At 41.8% G+C, this 18,297-nt stretch overlaps 1 protein-coding gene across 4 annotated transcripts in view; it reads left to right on the top strand.

Moving 5' to 3' along the window:
* Window positions 1–18,297, top strand: part of LOC139388550 (atrial natriuretic peptide receptor 2-like) — a 50,385-nt gene that overhangs the window by 12,568 nt on the left and 19,520 nt on the right. For 2 of the 4 annotated variants that reach the window (XM_071135277.1, XM_071135275.1), the window contains 4 exons: window positions 4,416–4,500; window positions 14,172–14,292; window positions 16,216–16,311; window positions 17,343–17,420. In XM_071135277.1, the coding sequence (XP_070991378.1) occupies window positions 4,416–4,500; window positions 14,172–14,292; window positions 16,216–16,311; window positions 17,343–17,420 (380 nt within the window). The remainder of the gene's footprint in view (window positions 1–4,415; window positions 4,501–14,171; window positions 14,293–16,215; window positions 16,312–17,342; window positions 17,421–18,297) is intronic. The other 2 variants (XM_071135279.1, XM_071135278.1) reach the window with 1 other exon arrangement.

Genomic DNA, 18,297 nt, shown 5'->3' with positions numbered 1-18,297 from the left:
CCACAAATTTCTTGTTAACAAACTATAGTTTTGGCAAGTCGGTTAGGACATCTACTTTGTGCATGACAAGTAATTTTTCCAACAATTGTTTACAAACAGATTATTTAACCTATAATTCACTGTATCACAATTCCAGTGGGTCAGAAGTTTACATACACTAAGTTGACTGTGCCTTTAAACAGCTTGGAAAATTCCAGAAAATGATGTCATGGCTTTAGAAGCTTCTGATAGGGTAATTTACTTTATTTGAGTCAATTGGAGGTGTACCTGTGAATGTATTTCAAGGCCTACCTTCAAACTCAGTGCCTCTTTGCTTGACATCATGGGAAAATCAAAAGAAATCAGCCAAGACCTCAGAAAAGAAAATCTGGTTCATCCTTGGGAGCAATTTCCAAACGCCTGAAGGTACCACGTTCATCTGTTCAAACAATAGTATGCAAGTATAAACACCATGGGACCACGCAGCCATCATACCGCTCAGGAAGGAGACGCGTTCTGTCTCCTAGAGATGAATGTACTTTGGTGCGAAAAGTGCAAATCAATCCCAGAACAGCAGCAAAGGACCTTGTGAAGACGCTGGAGGAAACCGGTACAAAAGTACAGTTCTGTGAAAAGGTTGTTTTTTTTTTTTTTTTTTTTTACATTTCTCACACTTAAATGTTTAAATTCATCAAAGAAATGTAAATATTACACAAAGATAACCAAAGTAAACACAAATTGCAGTTAAGTGATGATTTTATTTATTAGGGAGAAAAGCTATCCGAACCTTCATGGCCCTATGTGAAAAAGTAATTGCCCCCTAAACCTAATAACTGGTTGTGCCACCCTCAGCAGCAACAACTGCAATCAAGCGTTTGCGTTAACTGGCAATGAGGCTTTCACATCGCTGTGGAGGAATTTTGGCCCACTCTTCTTTGCAGAATTGTTTTAATTCAGCCACGTTGGAGGGTTTTCGAGCATGAACCGCCTTTTTTAAGGTCACGCCACAGCATCTCAATCGGATTCAAGTCCGGACTTTGACTAGGCCACTCCAAAACCGTCATTTTTTTTTTTTTTTTTTTAACCATTCAGAGGTGGACTTGCTGGTGTGTTTTGGATCATTGCCCTGCTGCAGAACCCAAGTGCGCTTCAGCTTGAGGTCACGAAATGATGGCCGGACATTCTCCTTCAGGATTTTTTGGTAGAGAGCAGAATTTATGGTTCCATCAGTCACAGCAAGTCATCCAGGTCCTGAAGCAGCAAAGCAGCCCCAGACCATCACACTACCACGACCATATTTGACTGTTGGTATGATGTTCTTTTTCTGAAATGCTGTGTTACTTTTACGCCACATATAACGGACGCACACCTTCCAAAAACTGTCTCGTCAGTCCACAGAATATTTCCCCAAAAGTCATCATCAAGATGTTTTTTGACAAAAGTGAGATGAGCTTTTATGTTCCTTTTGGTCAGCAGTGGTTTTTGCCTTGGAACTCTGCCATGGATGCCATTTTTGCCCAGTCTCTTTCTTATGGTTGAGTCATGAACACTGACCTTAACTGAGGCAAGTGAGGCCTGTAGTTCTTTAGATGTTGTTGTTGGTTCTTTTGTGACCTCTTGGATGAGTCGTCGCTGCGCTCTTGGGGTAATTTTGGTAGGCCGGCTGTTTCACCACTGTTCCAAATTTTCTCCATTTGTGGATAATGGCTCTCACCGTGATTCGCTGGAGTCCCAAAGCTTTAGAAATGGCTTTGTAACCCTTTCCAGACTGATAGATGTCAATTACTTTGTTTCTCATCTGTTCTTGAATTTATTTGGATTACTTCACTTTGTTAGAAAGGTTCTATTTAAGTGATTTCTTGACTCAACAGGTCTGGCAGTAATCAGGCCTGGGTGTGATAGTGAAATTGAACTCAGCTTTCCAAAAAATGTGATTTAACCACAGTAAATTCATGATTTAACAAGGGGGGGCAATTACTTTGTCACATAGGGCCATGAAGGTTCTGATAGCTTTTTTCCCTTAATAAATAAAATTATCACTTAAACTGCATTTTGTGTTTACTTGGGTTATATTTGTGTAATATAAAAATGTGTTTGATCTGAAACATTTAAGTGGGACAAATGTTCCAAAAAATAAGAAACCAGGAAGGGGGCAAATACGTTTTCACAGCACTGTATCTATATCCACAGTAAGACGAGTCATATATCGACATAACATGAAAGGCCGCTCAGCGAGGAAGAAGCCACTGCTCCAAAACCGCCATAAAAAAGCCAGACTTCGGTTTGCAATTGCACATGGGGACAAAGATCATACTTTATGGAGAAATGTCCTCTGGTCTGATGAAACAAAAATTGAACTGTTTGGCCATAATGACCATCGTTATCTTTGGAGGAAATAGGGGGAGGCTTGCACGCCGAAGAACGCCATCCCAACCGTGAAACACGGGTGGCAGCATCATGTTGTGGGGGTGCTTTGCTGCAGGAGGGACTAGTGCACTTCACAAAATAGATGGCGTCATGAGAGAGGAAAATTATGTGCATATATTGAAGCAACATCTCAAGACATCGGTCAGGAGGTTAAAGCTTGGTCGCAAATGGGTCTTCCAAATGGACAATGACCCCAAGCATACTTCCAAAGTTGTGGCAAAATGGCTTAAGGACAACAAAGTCAAGGTATTGGAGTGGCCATCACAAAGCCCTGACCTCAATCCTTTTGAATATTTGTGGGCACAACTGAAAAAGCGTGTGCGAGCAACGAGGCCTACAAACCTGACTCAGTTACACCAGCTCTGTAAGTAGGAATGGACCAAAATTCACCCAACTTATTGTGGGAAGCTTGTGGAAGGCTACCTGAAAAGTTTGACCAAATTTAACCAATTTAAAGGCAATGCTACCAAATACTAATTGAGTGTATGTAAACTTTTGACCCATTGGGAATGTGATGAAAGAAATAAAAGCTTAAATTAATAATTCTCTCTGCTATTATTCTGACATTTCACATTCTTAAAATAAAGTGGTGATCCTAACTGACCTAAAACAGGGATTTTGTTTACTAGGACTAAATGTCAGGAATTGTGAAAAACTGAGTTTAAATGTAGTTGGCTGAGGTGTATGTAAACTTCCAACTTCAACTGTATTTCATGTGCAACATGGTTTTTCATGGAAGGCATGTATAGATGAAACATTTGAACACTGTAAGGAGAAACACTTCTTTTGAATAAATGTACATGTATTAGATAAAAAGAATAATTAGGTAGGCCACTGCAATGAAGTGATATGGTATCTATAGATAACGAATGAGTGTTGCTTCTCATCACCCTCCCAATCTCTCCAACAAGTGGAGTCCATCCACAAATAATGATCTGATGTACGAATCTGGCTGTCTGTTGCCAGTGGCACAGGAGGAAGACCGGCATGATGATATACAGCATGGTTCCCCAACTGGCATGATTTTATTTGCCCCCCTCTACTTATTTCTACTTGCACATCATCTATCACTCCAGTGTTCATTTGCTAAATTGTAATTACTTCGCTACTATGGCCTATTTATTGCCTTACCACCTCACGCCATTTGCACACGCTATATATAGACTTTCTTTTTTTTCTATTGTGTTATTGACTGTATGCTTGTTTATTCCATGTGTTGTTTGTGTCGCACTGCTTTGCTTCATCTTGGCCGGGTCGCAGTTGTAAATGAGAACTTGTTCTCAACTAGACTACCTGGTTAAATACAAGTGGAATAAAAATAAATAAAACATTTTTTTTTTATATATACAACACTAAAAACACCAGCAAGTCAGCTCCAAGTAATTTTGGAAATCTGTTCCAAAGTATTCCCATGCATTATATATATATATATATATATATTATGTACATTTGTATATGATCACATACTGTGTATAATGTTTGAAATTGTTATGTTTTAGTCAAATATTTTATCTGTTTGGGCTTCTTTCGGTTAATTTGCAGTCTACAAATGATTAGTAATTATGTTCCTGCTCCCAGGCCATACGCTCAAGAGAAAATCGGCCCACGGCTGAATCTAGTTGCTATACATTTTGCCTGGTGAACAAGGTTAAGAGACCAATAGGATCCTGCCTTGTTTAGGAATGACCTTCTGACTTAATTAGCACGAGTTGGACTGAAGGGGAACTGGAATGACGCCCCACAGATGGTCACTTAAAGAAGAATGGTTGAAAAAGGCACATTTGAAAATACGATGTAACAAGTGGTGGTTTGAATATATCTTCAAGAAGCCACAAGTTTGAGTTTAATTTAGGCTAGTGTGGCAGTACAATTAGTTATTTTTTAGGAATTTCAGGATTGTTGAAATGTTCCTGGTGGATATTGTGCCTGAAAGTGCAAATACAGAATATATTTATTTCAGGAATGTATTGTGGTTTTTTAAATCATAATTTGGTTCGCTGTATTTTCAGCTCACCTTCCAGTGCTGGGGATTGTAGCTGTTGGGTCTGGCTTAGCCCTCATCATTTTTGGAATCTCCAGCTTCCTCATTTACAGGTGAGTTGTTTTGTTCACGCAGGCTTGTGCTCTGAAGACGGAGTAGTTGAAATAAACATCTTTCATCTTGGAGGGAGGGGTAGACGGAGAGAGAGAGAGCGATAGAGAGTGAGATATTTATTTATAAGGAACACAAAGGTGCCAGCATGGAATTGACATGACTGTTGCCAGGAGCAACTGCTCAGCAGCTGATGGTGCAGAAGTATGTCAGTTGCCAAGGCAAACTCCGTTACACTACCTGGCCTAAATACAGTGCCTTCAGAAAGTATTCACACTTTTTCCACATTTTGTTGTTACAGCCTGAATTTAAAATGGATTCCATTGAGAATTTTTTTGCCACTGGCCAAATACCCCATAATGTCAAAGTGGAATTGTGTTTTTAAAATTATATATAGATTTTTGAATAACTACCTCATCTCTGTACCCCACACATACAATTATCTGTAAAGTCCCTCAGTTGAGCAGTGAATTTCATACACAGATTGTACCACACAGAGCAGGGAGGTTTTTCCAATGCCTCGCAAAGAAGGTATAAAAATTTGACATTGACTATACCTTTAAGCATTGTGAAGTTATTAATTACACTTTGGATGGTGTGTCAATACACCCAGTCACTACAAAGATACAGGCATCCTTCCTAACTCAGGTGCCGGAGAGAAAGGAGACCGCTCAGGGATTTCACCAAGAGGCCAATGGTGAATTTAAAACAGTTACAAAGTGTAATCATCCAGGCTGTATCACATCCGGCCGTGATTGGGAGTACCATAGGGCGGCGCACAATTGGCCCAGCGTCGCCATTTGCAAATAAGAATTTGGCTGTGATAGGAGAAAACTGAGGATGGATCAACAACATTGTAGTTACTCCACAATACAAACCTAATTGACAGAGTGAAATGAAGGAAGCCTGTACAGAATACAAAATATTCCAAAACATGCATCCTGTTCACAAGGTACTAAATTAATACTGTGAAAAATGTGACAGCGTTATATTTGATGCAAATCCAATACAACACATTGAGTACCACTCAACATATTTTCAAGCATAGTGGTGGCTGCATCATGCTATGGGTATGGACTGGGTAGTTTTTCAGGATAAAAAATAAACTGAATGTTGCTAAGCACAGGCAAAATCCTAGAGGAAACCCTGGTTCAGTCTGCTTTCCACCAGACACCGGGAGATTAATTTAACTTTCAGCAGGACAATAACCTAAAGTTACAGTTTTGACTTGAATCTGCTTGAAAATCTATAACAAGACCGAAAAAGGTTGTTTTAGCAAGGATCAACAAACAGTTGAATGTTGAAAAGAAAAATGGGCAATCCAGGTGTGGTAAGCTCTTAGAGACTTCCCAGAAAGACTCACAGCTGTAATTGCTGCCAAAGGTGCTTCTACAAAGTATTGACTCAGGGGTGGGAATACTTATGTACAGTTGAAGTCGGAAGTTTACGTACACCCTAGCCAAATACATTTAAACTCAGTTTTTCACAGTTCCTGACATTTAATCCTCGTAAACAATTTCCTGTCTTAGTTCAGTTAGGATCACCACTTTATTTTAAGAATGCGAAATGTCAAATCAAATCAAATCAAATTTTATTTGTCACATACACATGGTTAGCAGATGTTAATGCGAGTGTAGCGAAATGCTTGTGCTTCTAGTTCCGACAATGCAGTAATAACAAGTAATCTAACTAACAATTCCAAAACTACTGTTTTGTACACAGTGTAAGGGGATAAAGAATATGTACATAAGGATATATGAATGAGTGATGGTACAGAGCAGCATAGGCAAGATACAGTAGATGGTATCGAGTACAGTATGTACAAATGAGATGAGTATGTAAACAAAGTGGCATAGTTTAAAGTGGCTAGTGATACATGTATTACATAAGGATACAGTCGATGATATAGAGTACAGTATATACGTATGCATATGAGATGAATAATGTAGGGTAAGTAACATTATATACGGTAGCATTGTTTAAAGTGGCTAGTGATATATTTACATCATTTCCCATCAATTCCCATTATTAAAGTGGCTGGAGTTGAGTCAGTGTCAGTGTGTTGGCAGCAGCCACTCAGTGTTAGTGGTGGCTGTTTAACAGTCTGATGGCCTTGAGATAGAAGCTGTTTTTCAGTCTCTCGGTCCCAGCTTTGATGCACCTGTACTGACCTCGCCTTCTGGATGATAGCGGGGTGAACAGGCAGTGGCTCGGGTGGTTGATGTCCTTGATGATCTTTGTGGCCTTCCTGTGACATCGGGTGGTGTAGGTGTCCTGGAGGGCAGGTAGTTTGCCCCCGGTGATGCGTTGTGCAGACCTCACTACCCTCTGGAGAGCCTTACGGTTGAGGGCGGTGCAGTTGCCATACCAGGCGGTGATACAGCCCGCCAGGATGCTCTCGATTGTGCATCTGTAGAAGTTTGTGAGTGCTTTTGGTGACAAGCCGAATTTCTTCAGCCTCCTGAGGTTGAAGAGGCGCTGCTGCGCCTTCTTCACGATACTGTCTGTGTGAGTGGACCAATTCAGTTTGTCTGTGATGTGTATGCCGAGGAACTTAAAACTTGCTACCCTCTCCACTACTGTTCCATCGATGTGGATAGGGGGGTGTTCCCTCTGCTGTTTCCTGAAGTCCACAATCATCTCCTTAGTTTTGTTGACGTTGAGTGTGAGGTTATTTTCCTGACACCACACTCCGAGGGCCCTCACCTCCTCCCTGTAGGCCGTCTCGTCGTTGTTGGTAATCAAGCCTACCACTGTTGTGTCGTCCGCAAACTTGATGATTGAGTTGGAGGCGTGCGTGGCCACGCAGTCGTGGGTGAACAGGGAGTACAGGAGAGGGCTCAGAACGCACCCTTGTGGGGCCCCAGTGTTGAGGATCAGCGGGGAGGAGATGTTGTTGCCTACCCTCACCACCTGGGGGCGGCCCGTCAGGAAGTCCAGTACCCAGTTGCACAGGGCGGGGTCGAGACCCAGGGTCTCGAGCTTGATGACGAGCTTGGAGGGTACTATGGTGTTGAATGCCGAGCTGTAGTCGATGAACAGCATTCTCACATAGGTATTCCTCTTGTCCAGATGGGTTAGGGCAGTGTGCAGTGTGGTTGAGATTGCATCGTCTGTGGACCTATTTGGGCGGTAAGCAAATTGGAGTGGGTCTAGGGTGTCAGGTAGGGTGGAGGTGATATGGTCCTTGACTAGTCTCTCAAAGCACTTCATGATGACGGATGTGAGTGCTACGGGGCGGTAGTCGTTTAGCTCAGTTACCTTAGCTTTCTTGGGAACAGGAACAATGGTGGCCCTCTTGAAGCATGTGGGAACAGCAGACTGGTATAGGGATTGATTGAATATGTCCGTAAAAACACCGGCCAGCTGGTCTGCGCATGCTCTGAGGGCGCGGCTGGGGATGCCGTCTGGGCCTGCAGCCTTGCGAGGGTTAACACGTTTAAATGTCTTACTCACCTTGGTTGCAGTGAAGGAGAGACCGCATGTTTTCGTTGCAGGCCGTGTCAGTGGCACTGTATTGTCCTCAAAGCGGGCAAAAAAGTTATTTAGTCTGCCTGGGAGCAAGACATCCTGGTCCGTGACTGGGCTGGATTTCTTCCTGTAGTCCGTGATTGACTGTAGACCCTGCCACATGCCTCTTGTGTCTGAGCCGTTGAATTGAGATTCTACTTTGTCTCTGTACTGGCGCTTAGCTTGTTTGATAGCCTTGCGGAGGGAATAGCTGCACTGTTTGTATTCGGTCATGTTACCAGACACCTTGCCCTGATTAAAAGCAGTGGTTCGCGCTTTCAGTTTCACACGAATGCTGCCATCAATCCACGGTTTCTGGTTAGGGAATGTTTTAATCGTTGCTATGGGAACGACATCTTCAACGCACGTTCTAATGAACTCGCACACCGAATCAGCGTATTCGTCAATGTTGTTATCTGACGCAATACGAAACATCTCCCAGTCCACGTGATGGAAGCAGTCTTGGAGTGTGGAGTCAGCTTGGTCGGACCAGCGTTGGACAGACCTCAGCGTGGGAGCCTCTTGTTTTAGTTTCTGTCTGTAGGCAGGGATCAACAAAATGGAGTCATGGTCAGCTTTTCCGAAAGGGGGGCGGGACAGGGCCTTACATGCGTCGCGGAAGTTAGAGTAACAATGATCCAAGGTCTTTCCTCCCCTGGTTGCGCAATCAATATGCTGATAAAATTTGGGGAGTCTTGTTTTCAGATTAGCCTTGTTAAAATCCCCAGCTACAATGAATGCAGCCTCCGGATAAATCGTTTCCAGTTTGCAGAGAGTTAAATAAAGTTCGTTCAGAGCCATCGATGTGTCTGCTTGGGGGGGGATATATACGGCTGTGATTATAATCGAAGAGAATTCTCTTGGTAGATAATGCGGTCTACATTTGATTGTGAGGAATTCTAAATCAGGTGAACAGAAGGATTTGAGTTCCTGTATGTTTCTTTCATCACACCATGTCACGTTGGCCATGAGGCATACGCCCCCGCCCCTCTTCTTACCAGAAAGATGTTTGTTTCTGTCAGCGCGATGAGTGGAGAAACCCGTTGGCTGCACCGCTTCGGATAGAGTCTCTCCAGTGAGCCATGTTTCAGTGAAGCAAAGGACGTTACAGTCTCTGATGTCCCTCTGGAATGCTACCCTTGCTCGGATTTCATCAACCTTGTTGTCAAGAGACTGGACATTGGCAAGAAGAATGCTAGGGAGTGGTGCGCGCTGTGCCCGTCTCCGGAGTCTGACCAGAAGACCGCCTCGTTTCCCTCTCTTTCGGAGTCATTTTTTTGGGTCGCTGCATAGGATCCACTCCGTTGTCCTGTTTGTAAGGCAGAACACAGGGTCCGCGTCGCGAAAAACATATTCTTGGTCGTACTGATGGTGAGTTGACGCTGATCTTATATTCAGTAGTTCTTCTCGACTGTATGTAATGAAACCTAAGATGACCTGGGGTACTAATGTAAGAAATAACACTGAAAAAAACTAAAAACTGCATAGTTTCCTAGGAACGCGAAGCGAGGCGGCCATCTCTGTCGGCGCCGGAAGACAGTATGTCAGAATAATAGTAGAGAGAATGATTTATTTCAGGTTTTATTTCTTTCATCACATTCCCAGTAGGTCAGATGTTTACATACACACAATTAGTATTTGGTAGCATTGCCTTTACATTGTTTAACTTGCGTCAAACGTTTTGTGTAATCTTCCACAAGCTTCCCACAGTAAGTTGGGTGAATTTTGGCCCATTCCTCCTGACAGAGCTGGTGTAACTGAGTCAGGTTTGTAGGTCTCTTTGCCTCCACACGCTTTTTCAGTCCTGCCCACCAATTTTCTATAGGATTGAAGTTAGGGCTTTGTGATGGCCACTCCAATACCTTGACTTTGTTGTCCTTAAGCCATTTTGCCACAATTTTGGAAGTATGCTTGGGGTCATTGTCCATTTGGAAGACCCATTTGCGACCCAGCTTTAACTTCCTGCCTGACTGATGTCTTGAGATGTTGCTTCAATATATCCACATAATTTTCCTACCTCATGACGCCATCTATTTTGTGAACTGCACCAGTCCCTTCTGCAGCAGAGCACCCCCACAACATGATGCTGCCACCCCCGTGCTTCACGGTTAGGATGGTGTTCTTCAGCTTGCAAGCCTCCCCCTTTTCCCTCCAAACATAACAATGGTCCTTATGGCCAAACGGTTCTATTTTTGTTTCATCAGACCAGAGGACATTTCTTCAAAAGTACGATCTTTGTCCCCATATGCAGTTGCAAACCGTAGTCTGGCTTTTTTATGGCGGTTTTGGAGCAGTGGCTTCTTCCTTGCTGAGCGGCCTTTCAGGTTATGTCGATATAGGACTCGTTTTACTGTGGATATAGATACTTTTGTCCTTGTTTCCTCCAGCATCTTCACAAGGTCTATTGCTGTTGTTCTGGGATTGATTTGCACTTTTCGCACCAAAGTACATTCATCTCTAGGAGACAGAAGGTGTCTTCTTTCTGAGCAGTATGGCGGCTGCGTGGTCCCATGGTGTTTATACTTGCGTACTATTGTTTGTACAGATGAACGTGGTACCTTCAGGCGTTTGGAAATTTCTCCAATGGATGAACCAAACTTGTGGAGGTCCACAATTTTTTTCTGAGGACTTCTTTTGATTTCTTTTGATTTTCCCATGATGTCAAGCAAAGAGGCAGTGAGTTTGAAGGTAGGCCTTGAAATACATCCACAGGTACACCTCCAATTGACTCAAATGATGTCAATTAGCCTATTAGCCTATCAGAAGCTTCTAAAGCCATTACATAATGTTCTGGAATTTTCCAAGCTGTTTAAAGGCACAGTCAACTTAATGTATGTAAACTTCTGACCCACTGGAATTGTGATACAGTGAATTATAAGTGAAATAATCTGTTTGTAAACAATTGTGGAATAATTACTTGTGTCATGCACAAAGTAGATGCACTAACTGACTTGCCAAAACTATAGTTCGTTAATTAACAAGAAATTTGTGGAGTGGTTGAAAAACGAGTTTTAATGACTCCAACCTAAGTGTATGTAAACTTCCGACTTCAACTGTACATACATACTCATTCAAGGGTTTTCTTTATTTTTACTATTTTCTACATTGTAGAAAAGTAATGAAGACATCAAAACTATGGATAACACATATGGAATCATGTGAGATATTTTTCAGTGAGATATTTTTGTATTTCATTTCAAATAAATTAGCAAAGAATTCTAAACACATTTTCACCTTGTCATTATGTGGTATTGTGTGTAGATGGGTGAGGAAAAACATTTGATTTAATCCATTTTGAATTTGGCCTGAAACACAGCAAAACGTGTAATAAGTCCAGGGGAATGTATACTTTCTGAAGGCACTGTAGTTGTAACGCCTGCATCGTTACACTCGCATAATAATCATTAACACGTTACTTTGTTATTATTCTTTACACTGAATGTAGACTGAGATCTTTGGTTGATCCCCACTCACATTGTATTGAACTTTGTGAACTGATCTAGAGTTGTAGTGAGTTTTCAGAAATAAGTTATAGTTTTGCATAATTGGCTTTTTAATTGCGGTGGCAAAAAAAACCCGCCCGTGTGCTTATGCATCTGCTGGAAAAATAATTGGTACTCTGAACCCTGTCTATCTAGAGAAACATGGGAATGTTTGCGCTTGCTCTTCATGCAGTTGGAGTTTTGAGCTGTAAATAAAAGCATCTACTGTCACCCCAAATATTGATGTTAATATTGTCCGTCACAGGTGGAACCTTGATAATTCATATTAATTATGTTTTAAATATTAAAACATTAATTTGCCTCTCTATTTGTCAGGATGTTAATGACCACATCTTTATCTTTACTTATCACAGTTTCTTTAAAATGTACGCCTGGGCCTCCCGGGTGGCGCAGTGGTCTAGGGGTCTGTGCCACCAGAGACTCTGGGTTCGCGCCCAGGCTCTGTCGCAGCCGGCCACGACCGGGAGGTCCGTGGGGCCACGCACAATTGGCCTAGTCTTGTCCGGGTTAGAGAGGGTTTGGCCGGTAGGGATATCCTTGTCTCATCGCGCACCAGCGACTCCTGTGGCGGGCGCAGTGCACGCTAACCAGGTCGCCAGGTGCACAGTGTTTCCTTCGACACATTGGTGCGGCTGGCTTCCGGGTTGGATGCGCTCTGTGTTAAGAAGCAGTGCGGCTTGGTTGGGTTGTGTTTCGGAGGACGAATGGCTTTCGACCTTCGTCTCTCCCGAGCCTGTATGGGAGTTGTAGCGATGAGACAAGATAGTAACTACTAACAATTGGATACCACGAAATTGGGGAGAAAAGGGGGTAAAAAAAAATGTATGCCTTAGAGACTGAAAAGTGATACAGAAACAAGTGCATATAGACATATTTGTGGGGCATTAGCTTTAAATGAAACTCAATGGTTTGGTCATATATGGGGTTCTCTTATACCAAATGTGAACACACATTCTCTCACGGACGTCACCATTTATTGTGTGATTTTCTTCCATGTGTATCGTGCACCATTCAAAGGAGGGTCAGCTTAGCTTTCTAATGACGTCTGACTAGGGTTTAAATGTGTGTGCAGTGTGAGGGGGAAGTTGAGCAGAACCTACTAGGCTATGTAGTTTAATGGAGAGTTGGTCCAGCAAAGGTATTCACATATGGGATTTATGAAACAATAGAGCTAGTGTGGAGCCCCACACTCTGGTGCTGCGGCTGCCAGAGGACTGCAAACGAAGGCCTTTAAATAGAAAAATACTTTTTGGGAAGAGATAATTGGTTTAATGGTGTTTCCTGCCCTGAAAGGTTGCGCTGCTCCCCTGCAATGATGTGAAATTTCCATTCTTCCATACGGGCACAGTCCAGAGAGCTTATATACCCACCGGCATGGAACAAATAACGTTACAAAATGGATTGTTTGTTGATTTGTGTATCTGGTTTTTGTTTTTACTAATTGTATCTGATCAGACACCAACTTATCTTGTAGTTCTTATTGTTGTTTGGTACAACTTATGTCTGTTTTTGATATTCAACTTATGTCTGTTCCTGAAATTCAAACCCTATTAAAAACAGAATTTAAAACAGTTTCCTGATTAGTCAAGGAGTCACTTGAAAGCCCAGTGCCTTTTTTTAATACTCTAAACTGCCTGGAATGCAGGGCCATGGAGGTTTTCAATGTTAGGACCCAGCAAAAGGTTTTTGGACTGTTTGACTTGAAAATGTGCTCTAAAAGAAACAAATAATAGTCTCTTTTGGGGCCAACTCGGGTGGCTCAGTAGAAGCATAAAATCCACCAATATGCAAACGCTGCAATAATCCACTGCCACCATCTGGAAGTGTTTTACACCTTTTAGATTGGCCTGGAATGTGTGGGCTCTGCTCTTTTCAATGTGTCAAACTAATAAGGATTTCCCCCGCAAAATGCTCACTTTCTCAACATTTGAGCTATGCTTGAGGAAAATAGTTTAATTTTAAAAACATGGACTTTTTGCAGCAAATCGGTGAATGCTGAGAAACACCAGGTCCTGAGAGATCTGCACCAGATGTGTTGATTCACTTGGATATTTTTTTCCAAGTCTCGGAGTGACTGCCAGTTATACTGGTGTTTTAAAAATAACACCAGAAAAAATGTCCTGAAATCAGTGACCTGAAAATTAAAATGTCAATAAATATTTAAATGGACTATTTTTGGTCACCCAGTATTTTCTGTTGGCCTGTTAACTTGCAGTTACAGTAACTTGCAGTTCGATCAACATCACGGAGGACGCATTGTAGTGTTACATTATTACAGACTTATTATTCACTATACCACAACTTATATTTGATCATTTTTTTAGTAGAGCTGTTTACAATTCAAACTATACCCTCTGACAGTGTTAGACTACTGAACCCAAATCATTCAACAACTGCATTTAACAGATAGTATCTGAGAAAATATCACTGACAAAAAGATGAATATCTCATTTGAAATGGCAAGTTTCAATTCTGTTGAAAAATCACAAATACATTGCTCATCAGTAATGATTCTGTCATGGCTGATGATTCTGTCATTTCTGTTTCACCAATCTGATAACAACCATTCCATGCATACTGCATCCACATGTGAGCGTTCAGTTCTGTGCCTTTGTTGTAAACCCCTTTATTAATGTGTCCTCCTGCTGTTCCTGTTGAAGGAAGCTGAAGCTAGAGAAGGAGTTGGCTGGAATGCTGTGGAGGATAAAGTGGGAGGACCTGCAGTTTGAGAGCCCCAACAAATACCCCAAAAAAGCAGGCAGCCGTCTGACCCTCTCACAGGTACGTTTGTCTCTGAAATATCCTGTCAAGACTCAAGAGTTCAAACCAATGAATGGTCTGTAGTATGTTGAATATTAGTCATTCAGAGCAATCTCATATTATGACATGCTGGTTGCCTAAAAGATTTCCTCACAATTTGATCTTAATATTGAATTTCAATTTATCAGTAGTCCTGGCACTGCAGTGCGTCAGAGATTAAGACGTTCTTGTTTCTCTGGCAGATTAGAATTCCATTTTAGTCAGTGAAATGAAAGGCTCATCCTCTCTATAGACCTAAAGTATCACAGAGGATAGATATCTGTCTCTGGGTACTATTATTGATGTCATTATTGTTTAGTAGCAAACAAAATAGCAAACATGGCATTAACATGTGTTAACATGTCAGTGTCTACATACAGAACATGTTTTACACTGAGAGAGAAACAGAGAAAGACAGAGAAGGAGTGAAAGACGGTCCAAATCATTTGTTAGTTTACACATTCTTGAAAGTCTTCCCAGTGGTTTATTGAAGGTTGCTGGGTTTGCAATGGCAGACTCATATTAAATGATTGTTAAAATATCCCTAAGTCTGGCCCATACATACATACAATTCATATGAAAGAGATTTTGTTTAACAAAGTAATAGCTTGTCAACAAAATGATTGGCACCCCTGTTCTATTTTCATGTTATCTGACCATAGCACCACCTGGAGTTTGATCAACTGCGTTGGCACATTGGATTGGAACCGGTGCTTTGGTCAGGTGACATGAAAATAGAGCTCTTTGGCCACACACGCCAGTGGTGGGTTTGGCGTTGAAAAACAGAAGCATATGCAGAAAAATGTGGTTGTGGATCTTTTTTATGTTTTGTCTTCCACTGGTCCTGGGGCCCTTGTATCATGAACTTTACCAAGTACCAGGACATTTTAGACAAAACCTGGTTGCCTCTGCCAGGAGGCTGACACTTGGCTGCAAGTGGATCTTCTAGCAAGACAGCAACCCCAAGCACTAATCATAATCCACAAAGAAATGGTTAATTGGCCATAAAATCAACATCTTGCCATGGCCATCTTAGTCTCTGGACATGAACAACATTGAAGCCCTGTAGTTTGAATTGAAGAGGGCAGTTCATAAGAGCAGAGTAGACCAAATAATATCAAGGATCTGGAAGATTCTGTGTGGAGGAATGGTCTAATATCCCTCCCAATGTGTTCTCCAATCTCATACAATTTGTTTGAAAAAGGCTCAGTGTCATTATCCTCACAAGGGGAGAGTGAGAGTATTGCAAACAGGGGTGCTGATAATTTTTAAAATAATATTTTTATTATTTGTTAAACAAAATCTGTTTCTCTGAGCAATTGTATTAGTATAAAATAACAATGTATATATTTTTTGCATACAATATAGCTCAGTATTTGTATTATTTCATAGTCTTTTTTTTGCTCATCTTTATCAAGGGTGCCAATAATTACACACTTACAGTACACATGTACAGGAATTCATGCACACACTTTCTTCATTACAAGTTTTCAGTCCAATTCCTGGGATAAAACTGTGGAAAGTTGATTTTCAAAACTAATGTCTTTTCCAGTATGCCATGTGTTGCCAATATTTGCATTATTTACTAATATGCTGACGCTTAATATATTCCCTCACTCCCTTTTCATTCACCCTGTGCACGCTCGTTCCTACACGTACATCTCCCCAGAATTCTGTTTTGCATATGAAAACATGCCAATTCTTCATTTACCCGGCAAATATACACTGAGCCTTTTTCAAAAATGTTTTGAGATATGAATAAAATGTTAAATCTCTGAAAAGAACTCAATTGTGTCAGTGAACGTTGTAGCGTTGCATTGTATATTTGTACATTGAATAATAACCAAACTGAACCTAATTGTAGTGTGCCTGAACATTTCTCTGACTGTATCTTATCTGAGAAAGGATACTTGTTACTCCTTCCAGAGAGGCTCCAGCTACGGCTCCTTGATAACTGCCCATGGAAAATATCAGCTATTTGCTAAAACAGGCTATTTTAAGGTAAGGCTTTCTGAGTTCTGATATTTTCAACTCCTGCTCACTCCTTCACACCCACACATGTGCATGCTCACAGAGGAGATGGATAGGAGAGTGGGCGAGCTCCGCAGAGCTCAGCTCAGATGGCTGGTGAGACACGAGTGTGGTTCACATCCCACCTCGCAGTCTGGACACCGCTAGCAACTTGTTGTTGTTGTTAATGTTTCTGTTTAACGAGTCTATTGAGAGGGTGGAGGAATATAATGTCAATGTCAGGCCTTGAATGTTGATACGTGGCTGTTGGCTACATGTAACAATTTAGTTTGTTCTTCTATTCAACCATATAGGATTATATCCCTATGATCAAGTATCCAACGTTTGTGTATTTTTCTCACTTTTTCTAGTTAGAATTCACACCTTGGATTTGATGGTATTTCTCTGTAGATTGACTTATCTTTACATATCAAAGTGACAGATATAACTCTCCATCTCGGTAGCATAGAACAGATGTTAAATATAGCTGGCATATATACCATACACTATTATATCTACACTATAGTCCACCTATTGTCCCGTGTGTTTTCCCCTTTACCTTTCAAGAATTCTGTGAAAAATATGCGTAGATATGTTCCCATTAGCATTATATTTGTCCTTTTCATTCTTCCCAACGAATGGATGCCTGTCCGTCACACAGATCCCATAGATGGTCACATTTAGGTCTCTCCTATTGAATTGTCACAGTCATAGAAAAATAATACTATAGGCCAGGGTTTCCCAAACTCGGTCCTGGGGCCTCGCAGGGGTGCCATTTTGTTTTTGCCCACCACACAGCTGATTCAAATAATCAAAGCTTGATGATGAGTTGATTCTTTGAATGAGCTGTGTAGTGGTAGGGCAAAAACTAAAATGTGCACCCAGGGGGGTGACCCAGGACTGAGTTTGGGAAACCCTACTAAAGAACATATCTCTATAGTCCCAGTACACTACACAGCAGACTGTCGCTCAACCTGCAGTAGAAGGTTTTTAATCTCCATCTCTTTATCTCTTTGACACAGGGCAACCTGGTGGCCATCAAACATGTGAACAAGAAGAGGATCGAGCTGACCAGACAAGTGCTGTTCGAGCTCAAACATGTAAGTCCAGACCAGTACCCAATGTTTTACTGTGTATGTCTGCTGTTATTACTTAAAGTTATTGTCATAAAGTCTGGTGGGTTGTTTAACTCCTTACTGCCTCACTGCAGAGGGGTATCCATTCCTGAAGCGTTTGTTAAGATTAGTCTTTTCCCTCTTATACGTCATTGATGATTTAGTGTTATTGGCTGCTATAGAGACCACTCACCTGATTTCCCCAGGTTTGAACCAGTCACCGATGAAAGGACTTGGGTCTAAACTAGTAAACAGTCTGACCCTCCTGGGCTAGAGTTGAATGTCCCTTTACCGGGGCCCTGCCTCATGTTGTTTTAGGCGAGCATGCCTCTGTTTATGACCCCTCTGCAGCAGCAGTATTAGAATGAGGCTCTCCCACTGAAGTGGTAAAACCAGTGTGGGCATTGGGGGGGGTGTGCTGAATCATTACCAAGTTGTTCGAAGGAGGGCCTCTTTCACGCCGCTACAGGAGATGTCTTATTACTGAACCTGTGCTGCTGCTGTTAAAGACTCAGATCCTCAAACGTCCTCCAACATCAGCTGCAACAGCTGTGGATGAAGAAAATTATCTCCATTTTGGGAATTACTTTTTATGAGACAGTGACAGAGAAATGTGGGGGGGGGGGGGGGGGGGAAATACATCCGACTTGAAACACGATGTGGGAAAGACAAAACATTGCTGAAACATATTAGTTTGAGGCTAATGAAAGGCCAGACGTTAGTCAGTGCTATTATCGGATCTCTGGGTCTGTATTAATTGAGTTATCATCTGTGCCATGGATGAGGCTCTGGGCAGCCTAGCCCCCACCCCCTCGCTCTCTCGCTCTGAACTGTGGCCCAGTGGATGGGAAGGCCCTGGATG

Source organism: Oncorhynchus clarkii, chromosome 29 (genome assembly GCF_045791955.1).
Source record: "Oncorhynchus clarkii lewisi isolate Uvic-CL-2024 chromosome 29, UVic_Ocla_1.0, whole genome shotgun sequence".
Lineage (NCBI taxonomy): Eukaryota > Metazoa > Chordata > Actinopteri > Salmoniformes > Salmonidae > Oncorhynchus > Oncorhynchus clarkii.
The sequence above is the reverse complement of the archived record's forward strand: the minus strand, read 5'-3'. Positions and strand labels throughout refer to the sequence as shown.